Source organism: Dipodomys merriami, unplaced genomic scaffold (assembly GCF_024711535.1).
Source record: "Dipodomys merriami isolate MVZ:Mamm:240054 unplaced genomic scaffold, mDipMer1.0.p SCAF_16, whole genome shotgun sequence".
NCBI lineage: Eukaryota > Metazoa > Chordata > Mammalia > Rodentia > Heteromyidae > Dipodomys > Dipodomys merriami.
In genome coordinates this window covers 9,603,078-9,625,765 of record NW_027202937.1, presented here as the reverse complement: position 1 = coordinate 9,625,765, position 22,688 = coordinate 9,603,078, and the positions used below count along the sequence as shown (strand labels likewise).

Sequence of the window (22,688 nt, the reverse complement as noted above, 5' to 3'; positions counted from 1 at the left end):
TTAGGAGGTGGTACCTCTAAGAGGGGTAGGGCTGGGGTTATTCTTGAGGGGTCTTCCCTCTGCATTTCAGTGTCAGTAGCTATGACAGAGGCCAGCCCTATGCCGCCGAGTGGTCAGATGATGAGAGCGGGAACCCCTTTGGGGGCAATGAGGCCAATGGCGGTGCCAACCCCTTTGAGGATGACAGCAAGGGAGTGCGTGTGCGAGCGCTCTATGACTATGATGGCCAGGAGCAGGATGAGCTCAGCTTCAAAGCCGGTAAAGTAGGCGGGGCAGGGACCGACAGGGAGATCTGGGCATGGATTGGGTGTGGGAGAGTGGGTAGGGCCTGAGGAAGAGACCTGAGCCAGGATTGGGTATGGGATTGAGGGCGGGGTCTGAGGAGAGGACTTCCACGGATTTGCTGGGAATGGGCCAGGACAGGATCTGTATATTGAGAGTAGGGTCCAGACCAGGTTAAGTGATGGCTCAAGGTAGGTCAGAGACCCGTGCCAGAGGCTGCACAGAGATATTGGGTGGGACTGGAATGGGGCTTGGCCAGAATCTTAAGACCCAAGTCAACAATTTAGAGCATAATGGGAGGGGGCAGTGGAGGGCTGGTCTAGCCTGGAAGTGTTGAGGAGGGGTGGCTCCTCCCCAAGCTCCTGTCAACACAGGCTACTTGCATCTCCCTTCCCAGGAGACGAGCTCACCAAGCTGGGAGAGGAGGATGAGCAGGGCTGGTGCCGCGGGCGGCTTGACAGCGGGCAGCTGGGCCTCTACCCTGCCAACTACGTGGAGGCCATCTAACCGCCCTGCCCACTCCACAACCCACCTCCTCACCCGCCACCGCCCCTCCCTTCCCACCCTCGTCTCCTCCTTGCCATAGAGTTCCAGACATATTTTCCGATCAAGCTTTTATTTTTTTAAAAGTCAAAACAGAACAAAAGAAAAAAAAATACAAAGAGACAGAGCATTTGCAGGGTCACCTGGAGGCCAGGGTGGTGGGCTTAGCGCGATGGCCCCAGGGTCGGGGAGGGTCTTAGGACCGAGTCCAACATCACAACATCTGCTCTTCAGAGTCCACCAAAGAGTCTCCTGAGCCCTGAGGGATGTCTTCTGGACCCTTCTATCCTGCCTCACTGCCCCTCCTCCACCCCACCCCCAGGCTGCCAGCACCCGCCCCTGTTGTCTGAGGCTGGCTTCCTAACCTCTCCTCTCCCCATTTCCGCCCCTCCCCCAGCTTCTAACACCACCCCGTTCTCAAAGGCCTTTCCTCTAGACCCCAGTAAGGGAGGCCTCCCAGCCCTTAGTCTTCCACTCTGCCCTGGACGAGCCCTTCTTCTCCTCAGCCCCAGTCTTGGGACCTGTGGGGCTGGAAGAGTCATCATCCTTCCCTGCGGAGGTTTGTAGCAGGTCCCGAGGCATGGTGAGTGATGGGCTGGAGGGTGTAGAGGAAGTGATGGAGTACTCGGCACGTAAGAAGGTGAGGGGAGGCGGACGTGGCCCTCAGCCCAGGCTGTCCCAGCCCTCCAATGCTCGCCTCATCTGAGGGACCAAGACCCTGTATGGGCTCTTCTCCTGCCAGCATTGTGGAGAGAGGCTCTTCATCAGAGCCATGCTCACCCAGTAGCTTGCAGAGATTTTGCCCCTTCCCCCTCGTAAGTCTTTTGGCACCAGGCGGAGCTTAACCCCCAAACCCAGGGCAAAGCCAGCAACAGTAGCAGCCTCCTCCCATTTCCTGGGGAGGAGGCCTCCTGCCCACCCATCCACCCTCTACTGTAGACTCACTGGGCTTAGCATCCTCCGTGAAACCATGGCTTGTGCCTGCATAACTCTTGGCCTAAACATCCCTTCCACACCCTCCAAGTCTGCTTGGGAGATGGAGGGCTCATGGGAGCTTCCAGGCTGGGTCCATCAGGGGAAGCCTGAAGCTGGGATTGGCAGAAAGGAGATCTGACCCTCCGAAGCAAGATGGTTTCCACATCTTCCTTGTTACTCCACCCATCACCAACATTCCTTTTGCTCCCCATCTCCCCAAGCCTGGGTCTCAGTTAAAAGCCCCTGGGGTAGGAGAGGTCCTTTGGTTGTCAAGAGCAGTGACACCAGAGTACCAGGTAGCAGCTCTCCTTGGGTGTAGATTGGGATTGGAAGGCAGACTGAGGGAGGGACAAGACCCCAAGTGGTAGACAAGAGACAGCAGGAGCAGTTTCTTGGAGACCTCTGGGGCCTGAGCCTGAGAAGTCTGCCCACAGGAATTTGCCACTGTTTGGCTTCTGGGCTGCAGCCATCCATGCCCTCCCCTCTCACCCCAGGTGGCCTCGGCCTCCAGATAGAGTGTGCTACCCCAGCCTCTCCACCTTCGGTTAGGAAGTAGTAGAGCCCAGCTCTGCTCTGCTTCCTGGGGGTTCTTACAGCCCTGGCAGCCCTGGCAGAGGGCTACAAGCCCGGGCACCTAGAGTGGAGCCACTCCAGGGACAGGCAAGCACCCCCAGCTGCCAGCACCCCTTTCTTAATCACTGTCTGATCTCTGGGCCTCTCTGCTGCAGTCTGAGATATGGGCCTTGGGCCCCTCAGAGCCTGAAGCCAAATTTTGAAGGCCACAATCACCTGTCCCACCCCCAGAGCTCCTGCTTTCCCCCCAGGCAGAAGGCAGCTGAAAAGCAAGAAGCCGCCACACTTGCACCTTGGGGCCTGGGCTCCCCCTTTCTGTGCTACCGGCTTCCCAGTACCTGGGTAGGGGCTGTGACCCTGGCTGGACCCCAGGCCTGTCCCTCTCAGCACCCTGGCTGCCCACTGCAGGGCAGGGACTGGAAAATGTATCCCCTTTGGAGCAGCAATCTCCATAGCTCCGTTTGGGATTCTCTCTCTCTCTCTCTCTCTCTCTCCCTCCACCCCCCCCCCCCGGGTCCCCAAGCTCCTTAGGACCCCAACTTGGGAGTGTCTCCTACCTGTAAGTCTCCTGAGCCTGGGGCCTGGCGCCACCTGTCAGCGCTGGCGTCAGGGCGCCCACAGCGAGCACGGGGCCAGGCGCCTTGCTGTGCCCACACCTCGTCCAGGAGCCCCAGCCCGCTGCCCCCTCGATGCTGCACGGGCCGCCCTGGCGGGGCTCAGCCAGTAATGTGTTTCAGTTAACCACCATTCCGCAGCCTGGTTATGCCAGGAGCCAGAGCTGCCCTGCCACCCGCCACCGCCGTCCGCCACCCTCGGCTTCCTGATTCCATTAGTCCTCCACTTGTGAAACTCCGAGAAGTGCTGTGCTCTCAGCAATGCACCTGTTTTGTACATGATTGTGTAATTTAAAGGTATATAAATACAAATATATATATCTATATATCAGTTGTGACTGTATGACTGTGGATAAAACCCAGAACTGTGTCAATCTGCCTGGACGTGTCAATCTTGAGTCTGTGTGTCTTCAGTCCTGGGGTGGGGTGGGGGTTGTGGGCCTTCTGAGGACTCCGTGGTGGGCTGTCTGTTAAGCATGTGGACCCTGGCCTGCAAGATGTTGTCTTGGCTGACCATCATCAACCCAAGGGACTGAGGGCTGAGCTTCTCACCACCTAGGATCCCAGGTCCTGTCTGTTTAGTCTTGTTAAAGACCTCTGAGGCTCTGACCTCAGGTGCTGGGCATCTAGTGACAGTACTGACCAGGTAAGCCAGGACACTCAGGTCCCAAATTCTTGGTTCAAGGGCTGGGGTACAGCTCAGTGATGGAGTGCTTGCCGAGCACACCTGAGGCTCTAGGTTTCATCCCCAGCCCTGCAAAATAAATAAATATGCACATTCATGGTTCATGGGTGAACTCAGGGCCTCATGCTTGCTAGACAAGCACTTAGCACCATGCCACCAGCCCTAGCCCTAGCCTCCAAGTAGGGTTTCTTTTCTTCCTTTTTTTAAAATTTGTCTTTGGTTTTGTGTCAGTCCTGCGGCTTGAACTTAGGGCCTGTGCTCTCACTTGTCCTTTTTGCTCAAAGCTGGTGTTTTACCACTTGAACCATATCTCTTCTTTTGGCCTTTGTGCTGGCCAATTGGAAATAAGAGTCTCTCAAATTTGTCTGCTTTGAATGAATGAGATCCTCAGAGCTCAGCCCAGCCTCCCAAGTTGCTAGTATTATAGGCTTGGGATACTGATACCTGGCTCCAAGTAGTTTTGACTTTTTTTTTTTTTTTTTGCCAGTCCTAGGGCTTGAACTCAGGGCCTGGGCACTGTCCCTGAGCTTCTTTTGCTCAAGGCTAGTGTTCTACCACTTGAGCCACAGTGCCACTTCCAGCCTTCTCTGTGTATTTGGTACTGAGGAATCAAACCCAGGGCTCTATGTGTGCTTGGCAGGTACTCTACCACTAAGCCACATTCCCAGCCCAAGTTTTGATTTGTAAAGCAAGTGGCAACACCAAAGTGCTGGACTCTTGATGATTCTGCTAGGTCCAATCCAGGCCCTTTTCCTGCCCCCCCCCCCACCTCCACTATCCTCCAATCCCAGCTAGATTTCTTCTGGAACGAGACATGAGTCACAGGTTCAGCCTGGATCCCATTACTTCTGCCAGGTCTCAAGGTGGCTCTAGATGGTCGTGGCTATCTTCCTACCCAGTCTCCTCCCCAGTCCTGCTTGAGCTGAGGCCCAGGCCTAGCTGGGATACTCAAGCAGGTGTCTCCAGGAACTTGTGGGAGGCAGGGCAGGCAGGTTGGAGACAAAACTAGTTCGGCAGTGCTGAGCCTAGTTCTGGCCAGGGTCCCAGTGTGTCCCTCCTTGTGGGATGGGAGACAGCCGGGATCCAGCCAGGCACAGGCCTGAGGCAGGGCCCCTCCTGCTCTGGGTCCAATCCCAGCTGACAGATGCCAGAGTGCTGTTTGCTCAGTGCCAGGAGTGAACTTTCTACAAGACAATAAAATGGCTGGAGGCAGAAGTTAGCAATACAGGGCAAGGATTAACCCTTGGTGGTCTGGGTGGCATGGGCTCCCTGCTTGCCTCTTGGAAGACTGGCCTCAGAAGCTAAGAGTATAACACGGTGAGATGTGGGCCAGTCCTGGAGCAGGTAGGGTGGAGGGGCAGGGAGAGCCTTGTCCTTGGGGAGAGATGGGCATGGGTGCAGCTCCAGATTCTGCTATTCAATTCCAGATCAGCTGTGTGGCTGAGCATCACCTAACCATTTTGCTGTTCTTTTGCAAAATGGGAGACACCTACTTCATAGTTGAAATCAGTGACAAAAAAGCCAGCACATAATGGGCCCTCAGGACACATGAATAAACATTGGGGAAATATGAGGAGGCTGTGTTGTCAGGAGAGTGGATGGTAGGCCTGGTCCCCCACCATGCACAAACACACCTCTTGCTCCCCAGCACTGAGGGCAGTTCTCATGTCCATGCCCTGGGTTCCCAGCTTCATGGACGGCACCAGTGGGGTCTTCACAAAGCAGAAATTACAAATAAGCCTCGCTCTCTTTCACTGAGTACACAAAGCCAGGGTCTAGAGACAAGGGCCTGGGCCCCCCGGCCCATCCCAGGCACCAGGCACTGCCTGACAGTACAGCAAGATGCAGAGGCCTCCCTCCTCTCTAGACCTGTGTGCTGGCCCTCCTTCCCAGCCCACCTCCCCCTTCCAGCCCGCACGGGATGAAGGATATTAGATGATCTAGCCTCTCCTCAGCCTGGAGGGCTCATTGCCTCCTCCATAAGCTTCTTCCAACCAGCTAGTCCTTAACTTTTAGTCACAGCTCAGTGCCACATTCTCCCAGGAGGTTTCTCCTGACCATCACAGGCCCCGATGACCACAACCACTTTTGTTCTGTTGTTGTGTTTTGTTTTCATGCCTGTACTGAGACTTGAACTCGGGCCCTAGGTGTTGTCTCTTTTTTTTTTTTGGTACTGGAGATTGAACCCAGGGTATTGCACTTGTTAGGCAAGTGCTTTGCCATTGAGCTACATCCCAGCCCTGTCCCGTAACTTATTTGCTCAAGGCTGGCGCTCTACCACTTAAGTCACAGCTCCACTTCTAACTCTTTGCTGGTTCACTGGAGATAAAGATCTCACAGACTTTTTTTTGGCCTGGGCTGCCTTCCAGCCAAGATTCTCAGACCTCAGCTTCCTAAGTAGTTAGGATTATAGGCATGAGCCACTGGCACCTAGCCCACAACTACTTTTGATCACTGATGGTCTCTGAGCTGGACTATTCTGTGCCCAGTTACTGGGGACTTGTCAGTTCTCTTGTATCTTTATTATTTATTTCTGGACAACATCTGGCTCCTCAACTCAGGGTACTGAAGATGTCTCTTAGCACTCTGCCAGGCATGGTGCAGAATGGGTGGGCAAGGATGATGTAGAAGAGAGAAGGTGGCACCGCAAATGGCCATGGTTAAGTCCCTGCCATACTGCAGGCTCTGCTCTGGGAATTTCAGTGAATCTAAGGCCAAGAGAGGACCTTCCCCTGGGAGCAGCCTGGCTCCCTCTTGTCTTCCAGGGGACAGTGCATATGAGTGGTAAGGCCTGAGAGGAAGCATCCCCGTCCCGGGGTCCCAGAGAGCTCCCTTAAGCCCTGGGAGCAGCAGCTATTCCTCAAGCTCAGGGCCTGGTGGAGACAGAGGTGGGCAGAAGGGAGGGCTCTCTCAGCCCTCAGATGGGGTGCACAAATTGATAGACTAGGCGCTGGGAGATGTCTGGCTTGCGGATGATGCCTTTCTTGTAATACTGGCGGATGGAGCGGCTCAGCTTGTCATAGTTCATGGCAGGCCGGTTCTTGCGGATGCCCCACAGCCGGGCCACCTGGGCAGAGTCCTCAATTTTGAAGATGCCTAAGGGAGCAAAAGAGGTCAAAGAAGGCCAGAGTGTACACGGAAGGCATCAGCAAGAAAGATGAGACCAGCAAGTCAATCTTGTGGAAAACTCAAGGAACCAGTGTTAAGGCCTTCTTCAGCTCTAGGCAGGGGCTGTGGGGACCAGGACACTGACTCCCTGGCTAGAGTAAGGGTTAAGTTTCTGTATGCAAACATGTTCTATAGGCCCAGTAAATAGCGGAGAATGCTATGAAGTCACCAACTCCTGGTGTACCCATACAAGTGCTCACATGCACACTAAGTATGGTAGCTATGTGTAGTTCTTGGGCAGTTGAGCACTGACAAGCCTCATGTAGCTAGTCTCAATTGAGATGCCCTGGATATGTGATTTTTTTTTTTTTGATCAGTCATGGGGCTTGAACTCTGGGCCTAAGCATTGTCCCTCAGCTCTTTAGCTCAAGGTAAGTGCTCTACCACTTGAGCCACAGCTCCACTTACAGCTTTTTCTGCTTATGTGGTGTGGAGGAATCGAACCCAGGGCCTCATGTATGTGAGGCAAGCACTCTACCACTGAGCTACCTTCCCAGCCCCTGATTTTTTTTTTGTCCGTCACGGGACTTGAACTCTGGGCCTGGATGCTGTCTCTCAGCTCTTCAGCTCAAGGCTAGTGCTCTACCACCTGAGGCACAGCTCCACTTCCAGTTTTCTGGTGGTTAATTGGAGATAAGAATCTCATGGACTTTTCCTGCCCAGGCTGGCTTTGAACTGAGATCCTCAGACCTCAGCCTCCTGAGTAAGATTACAGGCATGAGCCAATGGCACCCAGCTTTTTTTTTTTTTTTTTTTAATTAGTGATAGGCTTGAACTCTAGGTCTGGTCTCTGTCCCTCAGCTCTTTTTGCTCAAGGCTAGCACTGTACCACTTTGAGCCATTGCATCACTTCTGATTTTCTGGTGGTTAGTTGGAGACAAGAGTCTCATGGACTTTCCTGCCCAGGATGGCTTTGAACTGCTATCCTCAGATCTCAGCCTCCTGAGTAGCTAGGATTACAGGTGTGTGCCACCAATGCCTGGCTTGGAAATGGAAACTATCTTAACACATGAGATTTCTAAGACTTAGCCAAGTAATCTCAAGAATTTTTTTATACTTATTATATGTTGAAAAAAAAGTGTCTCAGCGATGGAGGTTTTAGGATCTTAGACTATTTGCATAAACTTACTGGTTGGTTAAGCATCCCTAAACAAATCAAGATTTGGATTTTGGATTTTTAGATTAAGGATGTGCAACGTATCTTACTAAAATTAACTCACTTTTTTTTGCTGTTTCAAATGTTCCGAATGTGGCTACTAGAAATTTTCGTATTAGACCCGTGGCTCGGGTTCCATTTCCCCTTTCTTCCCTCACCCCTCAACAAGCAACGAAGGACAAGGGCTGCGTGACACCGTTCCCTACAGGCTGAAGCCCCTGCTGTGTTGTATCTAGCAGGAACCCTGTGGTCTGAGGGTCCTAAACAGGATGGGGCGTGGCCAGGAGAAGGCTGAGGACTCAGGCTGACCCAGCCCCTGGGGCTGGACTCAGCCCCAAGGAGCGCCTCCAGCCTCCAGTGAAGTAAGGAACAAAAGGCGGAGTTTCTAGGCCCTCCTCCCAAAGCCACGCCCCCTATCCCCGCCCATCAAGCCCCTGCCCCGCCTCTATCCCCCTCCCACCAACCACACCCACTCCTAAGCCCTCAGGCCAAGGCCACGCCCCTCCGTGCCTCCCACCGAGGCCACGCCCCCCGCGGTGCCCTCCGGGTGTGGTGCCCGCCCTGTCCACAGGCCGCTCACCCTTTTCCTGGTTGAGCCAGCGGATGAAGCGGCCGTAGCTGTGCGGCTTGAGCAGCAGCTCCTTCAGGAACTGCCACAGGTGGATGGGCTGCCCGGAACACGATGAGTCCACCTCGCTGTCTGTCCAGCTCTCCTCGCTGGTGGAGGCTGGAGGCCAGGGAAGGGGGGGATGAGTGGCAGCCGTGGCCGCCCCTCCCCAGCCATGGCCCTGCCTGGGGGCCCCGCGGGTCCCCGCTGCCCCGTGCCCAACTTACCACAGTAATGAATGGCCCCAGGCGAGGTCCTCTCCTTCATGCAGGCCGCTGCAGGGCAAGGAGAGGAAGTTGTGGACCTAGGAGAGGTCCCACGCGGGAAGGGGGAGTGTGGAGGCTGTGGGGTGCAGAAGCCCCACAGGGGTGTCCCCTGCTGCTTCGTGCCTCTGGCCAGTGTGGGGAGGCGAGATGCTTACAGGGGCCGCTTGTGGAAGGGGAGTTAGGATTTCAGAGCTGGGGCCCTATAAAACCTGCAAGGGTCAGATTGTTCAGATGCTGTGCCTCAGTTTCCTCACCTGTGTAATGGGGCCTCTTGCTCCTGGTGCTGAGATCTGCACTTTGCTAAAGGCCTGGCATGATGATATCAGCAGCCTGTCCTGTGGCTGCCCAATTCACCAGGCACTTCTGATCTCCCCATTTCTCCACCTAGCACCTCCTGGCTCTTCATCCCGCACCTCCTGGCTCTTCATCCCACACCAGCAGGCACTGTCATGTACCATGTGGTGGTCCTGTCCCCCTAAGTCATTCCAGGCTCCTCAGAGCAGGTGCCTTGACCCAGGGAAACAGCACAGCAAAACAACAGGGCAGTTGTGTGAATGCATCACAGATGTGGGGTTTTGTTGTTTTGGAGTTTGAACTCAAGGTCTTGTGCTTACTAGGGCGGAGCTTTACCCCTTGAACAATGCCTCTGGCCCTTTTCACTACTTTTTTAATTACGAAATGAAGTAAGACAAATCCTTAAAGTTTGTTTTGTTTTCCTTTAAAAGGAAAAAGAAGCCAGGCAATCTTTTGGGTAATGCCCGGCCCAATTTGCCCACTCAGTGCCCCTAGCTTGCAGCCAAGGAAAGAGCCCCGCCTGTGCCATTTCCTACCTGATTTCCAGATGTCCAGGTGGGCATGCAGCACCTCCCCACCCAGGGGTGAGCGCTGGAGGAACTGCTCCTCAGACAGGTCACACAGCTCTTTGCCCCCCAGTTCCTGGAAGGCCTTGCCTGCAGGGGGCAGCCGGTACTGGTGCTCTGTCCACAGTAGCCACTTCTGAACGTTGCTAGGGCTCCAGTCCCCGGGGTCTGGGCAAGAGACACCCTCTCAGCTTGGGAGTGGCCAAAGGTGGCCCTGGGGAGGTGGGGGGGGGCAGGGGTTGGAAACCCATAAGGAACTCTGAGTCCTGTGGCCCAGGACCTTGTTCTCCTTAAAGTGTGGCCACAACCAGACAGGACCCCAAGGGTCTCCCTGAAGGCAGATGTCCCCCCAAAGGAGAAGAAGGAGAGGGAGGAGCCAGGGCCCTGAAACAAACTCAACTTTAACCTAAGTTATCTCTGTAAGCTCGGTGCTGGTGACTCATTCCTGTAATCTTAGCTACTCAGGAGGCAGAGATCTGAGGATCACAGTTCAAAGCCAACCTAGGTAAGACAGTCCATGAGATACTTAACCACCAGAAAACTGGAAGTGGCGCTGTGGCTCAAGTGGTAGAGCATTTGCCTTGAGCTGAAGAGCTCAGGGACAATGCCCAGGCCCAGAGCTCAAGCCCCTTGACCAATGAAAGAAGGAAAGAAAGAAAAGGAAGGAAGAAGGAGGAGGAGGAGGAACCCAATATTACTCTCACCATCCTGGGACTTTACAGATGAGGAAACCAAGGTCAAGAGACCTCATCCTTTGACCAGCACCCAACAAAGGGCTGGCTTTGTAGTAACCACTCAGCTCACAGGTGGAATTAATAAGCAGCAGGGCACAGGGAGGTTATGGGGAAGCTCCAGGCCTCGGGCCAAGAGAGGAGTCACTGGCTGGGTCACAGATGTCCCCTGGGCAGCTGCTCTGTGGGGGAGCCCAGGAGAGCACAGACTTGGAGCCAGGGCCAGGCTGGGGAGCAGGGTTGCTGTGGGACCTTTAAGCGAACACCATGATCCAAGCCAGTGCCCCAGCTGGGTGACCTGCAAGCCAGGCTGCTCCCACTTAATAAACCCATTTTCCTGCGGAGGTCAAAACGATTTGTTCCAGTCTCCATTGTTCGGAGAATGGGTGTGGGGGAAGAGGCCCCATGGGAGAGTTTCCTGGGGTGGGGTGGGCATGGTGTGGGAAATGAGGACAGAAGCATGGACAGGAACAGCCTCAGGTAGAGACGTGTGTGAAGGCTCCTCCATCTTGTGAGAAGACTGCACAGCGATGGAGAGAGGATGCAATAGAGGACAGGCATGGAGACGCAGCAGTCCCTCACACACCGTACCAGCTCCGTGATCACACTGCAGGGCCCGGCCGGTGGAGATGGTAGCCCCGTGAGCACAGGGACCTTTGTGATGTGATCATCAGTCTGTTCCCCAGTTCTAAAACAGGGCTGGCAGGTGAAGACATGTTTATAGTTGTATTTATTTGACAGCTGTTTACTGAGCATCCATTATGTCAGGGTGCTCTCCTAGGAACCAGGAGTGTAGAATAGAATGGGGATGTGGATAGTATACACTTCAATGTGGAAGCGTGGCAGTCAGTCATAATTGCTGGGGGAGAAGGGAGACCGATGGGGGGAACAGGTGGAGGAGTTTCAGTGGGGAAGGGGTCGGGGTAGGCTTCATGGAGATGATACCCTCTAAATCAGGAGCGGAAGTTGGTGAGGAGTTGAGTAGATATTTGGTGGGAGTGTTCAAGGCCGAAGGACCCACAGGTGCAAAGACTCTGAGGTGAATGTTGAGGAGCAGCAGACAGGACAAGCGGCTGGAGCAGCATGAATGAAGGGAAGCACTTAAGTGGGGGCACTAGGCAGAGATGGGTAGGAATCATCCCCGTCCCCCTAGCCCTGCCTGTGTCCTCCTGGGGGCCGTGGATGGGGAGGAGAGGCTCACCGGCAGTGATGTTGAGCAGCTTGCAGGCCGTCTCGATGTCCTTGAGCACCTCACCCACCACCATGGACTGCACCTGCTCCAGCGAGTGCTCCTCCAGGGCCAGGCCGCCAGGCACCACATCCAGGCTGCCCGCCGAGGCCTGGCTGTCAATGACAGGGCACTGCTCAGGCTCATCTGGTGGTTCCTCCCGGGCCGTGTTCAGCAAGGGGCCCTTGGCCCCCCAGCTGCCATCCTCCGGGCACAGCATGTCGAAGTAGGAGAGGTAAAAGGCAGACAGGCCCTGCTCAGGCGTGGCAGGTGGGCTGGGGCTCCAGCCCCGCTTCTCAGGGCCCACCACCCCCGCTGCCATCTTCTCCAGGCCTGTCCGTAGCAGGGTATCAGGGGGTAGCAGCAGGCAGCCAGGGGGCATGTCGCTCAGGCCTGGGCTGGCACTGCCCATGCTTCTGGGGCTGGCAGCTGCGTCTACAGAAATGAGAGGAAGGAGAGTCAGGTCTGACTGCCTCCCCATCCCCATGGGGCCACTAAGCTGGTTACAAGGATGAGGGCCCCAGTGGGAGTGGGCTGGGCCTGGGAGAGGGCTGGGCCTTCTGGGTCACTGGGCAATGAGCAGAGGAGGGCTGGCTGGGAAAGACAGGGAAGGGTAGAGGGGGCAGGGGGAGAACAAGATGGGAAATGGCAGGCAGGTTGGCCGGGCACAGCAGTCCCGACCATGTCATATGTTTAGAACAGGCTTCTGAGACAATGGTCCCGGCTGGGTCCCCACCGTGGAAGGCACCCATTTGACAGATGAGTAAACTGAGGCCTAAACAAGGAGCCCCTAATTCCAAATCCTCCCAGCTACTGAGCCTGCTGTAGTCACACTTGGTGTCTGCCATCCTGCCTTAGACAGCGGAAGGTAGAGGGGATGGAAGACGCCACAATCACAGTCCTGAACTTTCCCTGACCCACCCAGGGAAAGAAGAAAGGACCAAGGAGCTGTAATCCTAGCTACTCAGGAGGCTGAGATCTAAGGATCACAGTTTAAAGCCAGCCTGGGGGGCTGGGATGTAGCTCAGTGGCAAAGCTCTTGCCTAGCAAGTGCAACGTCCTGGGTTCGATCCCCAGTACCAAAAAAGAAAAGACAAAAAAAATACAGTAAAAAAAAACCCCAAACAATAAAGCCAGCCTGGGCAGGAAGGTCCAGGAGACTCTTATCTCCAATTAACTGCCAGAAAACCGGAAGTGGCGCTGTGGCTCAAGTGGTAGAGCACTAGCCTTGAACTGAAGAGCTGAGGGACAGTGCCCAGGCCCAGAGTTCAAGCCCCACGACTGACCAAAAAAGAAAGAGAGAAAGGACCAAGGGAGTAGGGCATAATCCCCTTATATGTGGGGGCCTTTTAGGGAGACAAATAGAGTCACAGAGTAGCACTACTTTTTCCTTTGGCGGTAGTAGGGTTTGAACTGAGAGCCTTTGCATTTGTTAGGCTGTGGAAATAATATCTCCAGCCCTGTTTTTTCACCGGTTCATTTCAGGATAGGGTTTTGCTTCTGCCTGAGTTGCAGTCTGCCTGCTTCAGGCTTCCTGGCATTGTTCAGATGACCCACAGGTACCACTGCATCCAGCTTCCCACTAGAGAAACAGGGGTCTCATTAACATCTTGCCTGGGCTGACCTGGAACCACAATCCTCCCAACCTCAGCCTCTCTAGTAGCAAGGATTCTAGGCATAGCCTTTGTACCAGTGCCTGATGGACAGTAGCACTTTGGAAGTGCCCCTCCCCCTCCTGTAACAACTGGAAGTTGTCATGCCTACACACCCAGGACACATTCTGTTTCTCCTGGGCCTCCCTCAAAACATGTGCTTCTCCAGCGCCCCTGGGCTCTCCTCCTGGAGCCTAAGCCCTGAGGATGTGCGGCTGCGTGGAAGTCATGCCACCCTGTCTCCCTGGTGGCTGCAGGAGCCACTGACGGGGACTCCTCGACCCTCAGGACCTCAGATGTCCACCTTCCCTGCTGCCCCAAGCACCACTGGGTCTCAGCAGGAGCCTCGATCCTCATGGTCCTCCATCTTGCCCAGATCCTTTTCTGAGGACTTCCAATGGACCACACATGTGTGAGGCAAGAGGCGGGAGATCACCAAACCCCCCAGGGCTGCAAGTTGTGGGTGATTAGTGAGCCTGAGATTCAACACCTGGAGACAGGCAGAGGAAGATTAGGCATTCAAGCCTCCCCGCGCCGCCCCCCCGCCCCCCGCCCCACTGCCCCAGCACTGTGGAGCTGATAGGCAGTGGAAGGGCAAAGTGCAGAGGGAGGGAGGTTCAAGTCCCTCCCCAGAGCACTCAGCTGCGCGCTTAGAGGTGGTGGCCACTCATTAGACACGCAGATCCTCAGGCCACCTCTGCCACGCTGGAGGAGGTCAGCAGGGTTGAGCAGGCCTGGCAAGGGTGTGTGGCACAAGTTCAATTTGAGAAGCGGCTGGCAGGGAGGAGGAGGAAGAGGAGGAGGAGGAGGCTCACGTCCAAGGACAGATGGCCTCTCTATGGCAGGATTCACTGTGGAGGGGCAGTGGGGAGGGCACCGGGCACCCTGGCCCATCCCCTGTGGAGCCGGCTTGCTCGGTCTCACCGTGTGGCTGGCCGTGGCTTAGCCCCTGGAGGTGGAGCGAGTTAAGAAGCCAGCTTGGAAGATGCCTCTGGCTCCAGGGCCCGCCCGTGGCCAGCCCATGGGTAACCCTTGCAGAACTCGGACAATGCCGTCTTCTCCTCTCTGGCTACGCAGCGTGGTGGACAGGGCTAAGTGGGATTTCAGCTCCACCTGCCCATCCTGTTTAGTGCCCAACCTTTCCAACCTAACATGGCAGCCCTGCAGTTTCCTGTGCTAGGGAGAAAGCCGATGAGAAAGGAGGGTGTTCCCTCTGGTTCCAACTCTTCCTGTCAAGGGTTCCTCTAAGTAACAAAGAAGAAAAGGTCAGGGTGGGTGGGGTGGGCAGGGATGGGGGGGCTGGGGTTGCGGGGGACAGAAGGCAGGCCTGGAATCATTTCAAGTCCTTCTATGTAAACACTTGTGTGTGCCATGGGCCCACATTATTTACCCACGCAGTGCCAACAGCCCGCTCTGCCCCTGGGTCCACACCCAGGCCTATGCCCCCCCCCCAGGCAGCTCCACCCCTGGAGAGCCTCCCCTGAGCCTCTACCACACCTTCTTCTTCTTCCCCTCACCCCCCACCCCCCGCTTCCTCCTGCCCCCTCCACGTCCCCAGAACCCCCCTGCCTGCCACGTTAGGATAGTCTCTGCCAGCTCCCTGGGCCGCATGCCAGGAGGCAGCTTGTCCAAGAGCAGGGGAACTTGCTTCCGAGTGGCCTCCTGTTTGCTGGGCCTCAGCCATGTGTAGGAGAGGAGGCAGCGGCTGGGGGTCTGGGCACCATGGCATGAGGTGCCAGCGGGTTGGCATGGGCAGGACAAGGGCCAGCCAGGTCAGGCTGGGATGCAAGGCCATCGATGAGCGCTGAGCTGGGCAGTGCTGGAGAGAGAGGCAGCCGAGGCCTGACTAGGGCCTCATCACCCACTGAGAACCCCAAATCCCCTCTCCTCCCATCCTTCTTTACCCTGCTCCAAAATGTCAAGGAAGGAACCTGGTCCCTGTGGAGCCAGGGTCCCCATGGTCCCCTCCTGATGCAGGAGCAGATGATGGCTGTGTGCGGGAGGAAAGGATCCAGTGTGCTTTGGGCCTCCACCCCACCGTCTGACCACTCAGCCCAGACACCCGACGCATGACAAAGGTGAGGCTCAAGGACTCTCCTGAGGTCCTGTCTAGACACATGCAGGCTTGGTCCCTTAGACCACAACCTCTTGGGGGCTCCTGCTCTGGCCTGTCATCTTCCTGATGGTTCTGTGTACCTCCTGATCATGACCCTTCCTCCTCCAGCGCTCCTCCACCTCTGTGGAGCTCATTGGCCTCTCATGCCGTTTGATCAGACACCCCCACTGCCACGATCAAGGCCCTCCCTGGCTCCCATTTCCAGACCTGCCCCATCCTGATGGTGGGTGTCTACCTCTGCAAGCGACCAGCTATTCAGGATCATTTTATAGATAGAAGCAATGAAGCCTGGAGACGGAAATGGATTCACAGGCTGGTTAGCGTGGGGTTTGGGCTCAGCCAGGATCCACAGGGTAACCACACATCCAGGCTCTAATGAGGGTGACAATTCTTCCCCAGCCCCACGCTGTACACAAGTTATGGCTATCTTCTACCAGTCCCAAATGCCCCTTCTTTCTCATCACAGACAGCCCAAGGGCTACCACCTCCTCTTCCTCCTCCTCCAAGAAGCCCTCCATACAGTTCTTTTGTGACTGCCCCTGCTCCCACCATCATGCTAGGCAGTTAAATCTCCAGGTGATATCAGAACTAGGGCCTGACCAGGGTCTTAGGTCACATAAGCCACCGCTCAGTTGGCTCCTGGTCCAAGAGCCCACCCCCTGGAGACCCAGGCCAGCCTTCCCCACGGCTCTGCCAACAGCCCTGGGCTGCGGTCTCCCGAGTGATGCCTCCAGCTCCCAAACCTCGAGCTGCTCTGTCCTGGATTAAGCTGTAGATCTAGAAGGAGGCTTAGCATGCCTGCCCCAGAAGCCCAGCTCCCCTTCCACACAAAGGAAGTTTGGTAACAGCTGGTGGAGGGCAAGCTGGAGACAAGACCAGATGGGCGGGGCAGGGATTCACAGCTTAGAGTCCTGCTTTCAGGTCCCCTGGGAAGGCCAAGGAGGGGAAAGGGAAGAGGGACCCAAGTTAGCACAGCCATCTCCTAACAACCCTCCCTGCTTGGGTCAGGAATGTGTCTCTGCCTTTTGACCTCTGACCTCTGACCTCCCTTAGCATACCTGGGCTACTGAGAGGTATTTACATAAGGCTGGGCAGTCATGGGGGTGCTTAGATTCTACTTCCTGAGGACTGTGGTGGGAGTAAGTATGCCCAATTGCCCCTCAATCCTGAAACCCAACCCCAGTGGACCTGGAGCCCAGGCCTCATGAGAGGGGAGCAGGTAGGGCGGGATGACAGAGCCGTGGGCTCAGCTCCCAGCAGCCCTGATGCAGAAAGACACGGTCCTGGCTGGAATTGATCCCTGCTTGCTGCTCCCCACTGCCCTGGCTGTCAGCCCCGGTCTACCTGTCCCACTGGGCTTCGTGCTGAAACACTTGCCTAGCCTGCACAAGGCCCTGGGTTCAATCCCAGCATGGCAAAACAAAACGAGAAAACAAACTCCTTGTGCAGGCTGGGGGTGTGGAATGAGATGAGGGCCTGGGCAAGAGCCATGTAGAGTGGGCAGGGGGCCTGCACCCCCACACCCCCAAACTTCCAGCTGGTCAGCACCTTGGAGAGAAGCCACAGTGCCAAGGAGAAGGGGAAGACTCAGCATACAAAGGGTAGATGAGCCAGGTCCCAAGTAGCTAGGGGGCTCCGGCTACCCACGGCAGCAGCCTAGACTAGGTTTCTATGGTGACCCCATTGCCACCACCCTCCTGCCCCTGGTCCTTTCTCAGCTCAGCCCAGCCTGGGGCTTAGAGTGACTGGTGCTCATTCCACGCTATCAAGTACAAGTCTGCCTGGCTCCCAGGTTTCTGGAAACCACAGTTCACTTCTTCTCTCAGCCCTGGTTGAGCACATACTGTGTGTTGATCTAGTTCACATTGCCCTTCCCCCCCCCTCTCCCCCCCGCAAGCCTCTTTGTCCACTGCCCCTGCTGTCCACGTGGCCACCCCTTCTCTCCTCAGCTCCTCCTCGGCCCCCACTTCTCTACCACACCTCCCAGCACCTGCCACATGTCAGGGGCAAAGCTCTGCCCTGTGCAGCAGCTGGCTTTGCCACTCCTGCCTGGGGCACTTTGGCTGGCACCCTGGGCCTCAGTCCGCACAGTGGGGGCCGCTCTCTAGTCTTACTCATTCCTGAGCTGACCAGGGCAGGCAGAGGTGCTGCACAAAGCTTCAGCATGGACTGCTGGACAAAAGCTGCCCAACCCTAAGACCATCAACATCCAGAAAGAACCGCGCAAGGAGGCCTTCCAACAAGGCTCACAGGGCCAGAGATAGAGAAGCCCAGCAAGACATGTCTCCCTGGGGGTGGGTGGGGAGCAGGGATACGCTGAACCCCAGTAGTCTCAGAACAACTTGCTATCCCCAAAGGGAAGAGTCCCAGGTCTTATCCTTGTTCCTCAGTCTCATGGGTCAGCACCTGGCAGGGAGCAGCCGTCCCCAGCCCCCTCTCCCCAGACCCAGAGCTCAGGGAGGAGGGGCCTCCATGGCTAGGAGTCCTGATCATGTCCTCCTGCTGCTCTGGGGACGCTGTGGTCCCTTCCTCTTCCATCAGAGCCACACTGAGGTCCCTGTCTGGCCAGCAATGATCAAAGGAAGGAAGAGATCATCACCCCTGCCGCTGTGGCGGGAAGGGAGACCCAGCCTGGCCAGGCACTCACTGGGACTATGCAAAGGAGCTGGAGACCGAGCCACTAAATGTCAGGAAGGGCCCAGGGCGATGGGCTCCCACACAGTTGGCTTTGTGCATCGTAGTTGAAAACCTGATGAGCCACTCACCTGGCTGGGTGCAGGGGGGTGGGTGAGAAGGGGTGGGTGGGGATGGGGGACAAGGAAAGGGTCAGGGTAGGGTTGAGCCCTGCCTTCTACTCTCTAGCTCTGGGCCTAGGGCCAGGGACTCTGTCTCCTCTGAGACTCGGTGTGTGCTGTGTGTTAAGTGGGCTGCTGGCTGCCTGGTTTAGGGATTGACTGAGAGGGGGGAGAGGGGGGATTCCCACAGATTGCTCAAACAAGCTTAAAGTTGGCACCCTGAGGGGCTAGGGCTAGAGGAGACGGGAGAGAGTGGGGGCAGAAATGAGAAGAGAGGAAGAAGCACGTGGTAGTGGTGGTAGCTTCCGGGCCAGAGCTGAGGGTGTGGTAGTGGATACCTGGGTCTCTGACCTGAGGGTCTCCAGGCTCCCTACTCCAGGGCAGTGGCTAACTCCTATTTGCCCCTCCCTTCCCTCCAGGAGAAGCCAGAGCCAGGAACTCCTGCTCTACCCAACTCCCTCTTACCTTAGGAGACAGGCTTGCAAGTCCAGGCTGCCAGACCATCGCTAACCGACCCCTATGCAGCCTTCAAAGCCTTATTCCTTTGTTTCCTCCCTGAAGGTAGACTACCTTATCTAACCTTCTTTTTTCACAAACAAGGAACGCCAAGTGCACGGAGGGAATGTGACTCTTCCAGGCTCACAGAGGGGGTCCTGATGCCCCCTCCTGCCTTTGTCCCCAGTCAGCCTGAGACTCCATTCAGGTTACAACAAGTCACTTAGTCTCAAACTGTTTGTTTCTGTGCTACCAGCTTTAAGTTGCCGCCTCAGGACTAGTAAGTGGCTTTTCCAGGCTTTCTGCTTCCTTCCAGTCACACTATCTGAACACCCACTGAGTGTTTTATAACTGATCCTGTGCAATAAATAAAAGTGTCTACTAGGAACTGAATTTTCAGCTCTGGACTCCCCTCCCCCCTCCACACGATGCAGGGAAGGGATGATCTTTTTTTTTTTTTTGGAGGAGGGGGAGGCTTGAACTCTGGGCCTGGGCACTCTCCCTGAGCTCTTCAGCTTAAGGCAAGTACTCTACCACTTGAGACACAGCACCACTTCCGGTTTTCTGGTGGTTTATTGGCAATAAGAGTCTCATGGACTTTCCTGCCCGGGCTGGCTTTGAACCACGATCCTCAGATCTCAGCCTCCTGAGTAGCTAGGATGACAGGCTCAAGCCCAGCAAAGGGATGGTCTTAAGGGTGAGACTCTTCCTTCTCAACACTCCATCGGTGCCCCCATTAGTCTGTGGGCTGAGGTGGGGAGACACAGGTTTGACTTCCTGGCCCCCCCTTGCAGGTACCAGGCCTGTTGAGGCTGTGCTGGCCGGCTGGAGGCTGGCCTCGTCCGCCTGTCTGCTGGGGCGTCTCCTCCACCTTGGGCCTGGGGCAGCTCAGCAGCCTGTTTGCTTTCTTACTCAGCTGAGCAGCTGGTGCTGGGGAGATGTGGCTTTATTGGGGGGTGCTGGGGAGGTGGAGGCAGGAAGTGAGTCTCAGTCCTAGCGAGGGAGGAGGATTACGACCACGACTCTCACAGAGGAGGCCTGTGGCCTGGGTATGGGCTGCTGGGTGGTAGGTTGAAGCATGGGACTCTGGGGCTAGCTCAATGGGTCTGCACATGCGTGCGCACACACACACACACACACACACACCCCTCTTCATACACAGTCACACATATACACACACACATTCACATAAACATACAGCCTCAGGAGTACCCCAGAACACAAACCCTCAGCTCTGCCACCCATGTCCCTCTGGCCCCATTTCAATAATGAACCCGTGGAGGGGACCCTCCCCCATTGTGGCTTTCCTCGGGTACCCAGACCAGGACTCACAGGGCACTCAGCTTCCCGACATGCCCCAGAGCCCAGGCGGTTCTCTTAGCAGTGACCGTGGACTCTGTGCCCACCCTGCCTAGCCCCTCTCCTCAGCTCTGGGCTGTTTCTCCTGCTCTGCCCTGGCCCCTGCACTCAGTCTCGGGGCCCAGTGAGCCCCCTTGGTTCTTTTTTTTGTTTGTTTATGGCCGGTCATGGCGCCTACCACTTGAGCCATAGCACCACTTCTGGCTTTTTCCGCTTATGTGGTGCTGAGGAATCGAACCCAAGGCCTCATGCATGCAAGGTAAGCACTCTACCACTGAGCCACCTTCCTAACTGGGGAGCCCCTTCTCCGGCAGAGCAGCAGGCCCTGCAGCTGCAGGACTGCTTGGGCGGCAGGCCGAGCAGAACGGGCTGGGCCCAGGGACGGACAGGGCTGACAGCTGCCTCCCCTCGGTGTACGCAGGCTGGGCTGGGCCAAGACCCGGACACGGGAGCCCCCGCGCCCCGCTCTGGTGTGAGGAGGGGAAGACAGGGCAGAATCTGGAGTGGACAGGATTCTGAGGGCAAAGGGGTCACCGCATCCTGGAAGATGGGTTCCAAGCCCGGACAGTGGGCCTCCAAGTCCTGTTCCAGGTCCTCAGCCTCCTCACAGCTGGCAGAAAAAGCTCCAGACAGGACAGCCCTGCCTCCCACAGCACTTACCCGTTGGCTGCCTGGAGAGCAAGGAGTCGTCGCTTCAGTGCCAATCTCAGGGGCCACAGGTGTGGGCAGCCTCGGCCACCGCTGTATCTCAGCCGGGCATCTGGGAGGGCGGTAGAAGAAGGGCCAGCAGGGATGGGGGGAGAGGTAGCCCTTGGTGGCCTGTCACCACGGGGAGGGGGGAGGTCTGATCACCTCCACAGTGATCAGAGCAGCTGAGGTGTCAGGGCCGCGGTCTGTGCAGAGGCCCAGGGCCACCTGCTGGCACAGTGACAGAGGGCAGGGTGAGGGGCGTGCGTGGGCCGCGCCGGGGGCAGGACGGCCTTGGGCTGAAGCTCAGGGCAGGGTGGACAGGTGGAGTGGAGGAATGTTTGGGAGGAAGTCAGGCGGCTGAGGGATGGAGAGTTGGCTGGGCCTGGTTTCCCATTATAAGTAATCCTTCCTTATTTACCTGAACAAATACACTCCCTGCTTACCTCAGACCACAGGCGGGCTCCTGGTTAACCCTTGAAGGCCTCCCCTTCGGCCCAGGGATCCATTCCCTTGCACCAGGGCACTTCTTCTCTTCCCCCCTGGGGAACCACTGGATCCTTCTTACAAGTAAGGCACAAAAGCTAAACCAGAGGGCCCTGGGCTGGGGCCATGCCAGGGGTCAGGAGAGGGCCCAGGCATCCGGCAGACAGGTGAATCACTGAGGGCTTCCTGGAGGAGGTGATGTCTTGTCCTCAAGGCTCAGGATGGAGGGCGCGTTGGAGATGCCTGGGGGAGGGATCAGTGTTATCTCCTGCTACAAGGGGCTGAGCTGAGAGATATATCCATTGGGTCATCTCAGAATGCTTCCCTCCCCCCCACCCTTCCCAGCCGGGTAAGTGAACTTTAGACACTGTCCATTGTTCATCTAACTTTGAAAGTAGCTGGGTAGCCCAGAGACAGCACAGGTACTCCAGAGCTTGAAGAACTAGCCACCCTCCTTGATCTACACCAATCAATGTCTTCCAAAGAAGGTTGGACCCGCCTACCATCCCTCCTCCCCGCCCCCAGCCACCCCCAGAGAGCCCAGTGTGTGGTCATTATCGTCACCGGCACCCTGGAGAGAACGTTATCAGAATTGTTCCCGGAGAAGGTGCAGGTGGGATGGAGGGAAGGTGGGGGGAGGTGACCCAGGGTCTTACCCCACTCCCAGCCCCCCAAAGGTGCAAAGACCTACCTCCCCATTTCTGAATGCCCATTGTGCTCACTGGGCTGCTACGGATGCCTGACGGGCTGGGCTGCGCGGAGCACGGCCTTCGCCAGCCGCACGACGTGTCCTGTCCATGCTATCGACAGTTTTGTTCAGTATCACCTACAACATGGGGAAGGCTAAGCAGGACCCAATAAATGCTTCTGAGGGGATGGAGTATCCGGGAAAGCCAGTGACTCGGCCCCAATATCCAGTCATCAGCCCCCCCCCCCCTCCGTCCCCTTTCCTTGGGACACAAGTTTGTGCTTTGTGTTGTTTTATTTTAGACAGCGTAGCTACGTAGCCCAGGCTTGACCTCAAATTCAATCCTCCAGCTGGATGTTGCTGACTCATGCCTTTAATCCTCGCTACTGAGATTGAATATCACTGTTCAAAGCCAGGCTGAGGAGGAAAGCCCATGGGCTTCTTATTGCCAATGAACCACCAAAAAAAGCTGGAAGTGGAGCAATGGCTCAAGTGGTAGAGCTCCAGCCTTGAGTGACAAATACTCAGGGACAGCGCCCTGGCCCTGAGTGCAAGCCCCAGTGCCAGCACACACACACACACACACACTCACACACACACACACACACACACACACACACACACACACACACACTAATCCTGTCTCAGCCTCTCAAGCACTGGGATTTCAGACATATGTCACCATGCCCAGCTTTGGTTTGGTGGTTGTTTTGATATAGAAC

At 56.3% G+C, this 22,688-nt stretch overlaps 2 protein-coding genes across 4 annotated transcripts in view; one reads left to right on the top strand and one right to left on the bottom strand.

The window, feature by feature from the left end:
* The window catches only part of Pacsin1 (protein kinase C and casein kinase substrate in neurons 1), a 46,648-nt gene extending 43,287 nt beyond the window's left edge, over window positions 1-3,361 (top strand). For all 3 annotated transcript variants that reach the window (XM_070023944.1, XM_070023945.1, XM_070023943.1), the window contains exons 9-10: window positions 71-258; window positions 680-3,361. In XM_070023944.1, the coding sequence (XP_069880045.1) occupies window positions 71-258; window positions 680-789 (298 nt within the window). In that variant the 3' untranslated portion in view covers window positions 790-3,361. The remainder of the gene's footprint in view (window positions 1-70; window positions 259-679) is intronic.
* Window positions 3,362-4,425: 1,064 nt separating this feature from the next.
* On the bottom strand, window positions 4,426-21,161 carry Spdef (SAM pointed domain containing ETS transcription factor). The gene is made up of 6 exons (XM_070023946.1): window positions 20,766-21,161; window positions 11,662-12,123; window positions 9,700-9,897; window positions 8,831-8,878; window positions 8,577-8,723; window positions 4,426-6,768 (listed from the first exon to the last, which is right to left on the bottom strand). The coding sequence occupies exons 2-6, from the start codon at window positions 12,098-12,100 to the stop codon at window positions 6,590-6,592; spliced, it is 1,011 nt and encodes a 336-aa protein (XP_069880047.1). The 5' UTR covers window positions 12,101-12,123; window positions 20,766-21,161; the 3' UTR covers window positions 4,426-6,589.
* Between the last annotated feature and the right edge of the window lie 1,527 nt (window positions 21,162-22,688).

Coding starts and splice junctions, on each gene's coding strand:
- Spdef (XM_070023946.1), bottom strand. CDS start 12,100: ATGGGCAGTGCCAGCCCAGGCCTGAGCGACATGCCCCCTGGCTGCCTG. Junction 8,724..8,830: donor TGGGGCCATTCATTACTGTG/GTAAGTTGGGCA, acceptor CCTGGCCTCCAG/CCTCCACCAGCGAGGAGAGC. Junction 6,769..8,576: donor CTGGCTCAACCAGGAAAAGG/GTGAGCGGCCTG, acceptor TTGCTCCCTTAG/GCATCTTCAAAATTGAGGAC.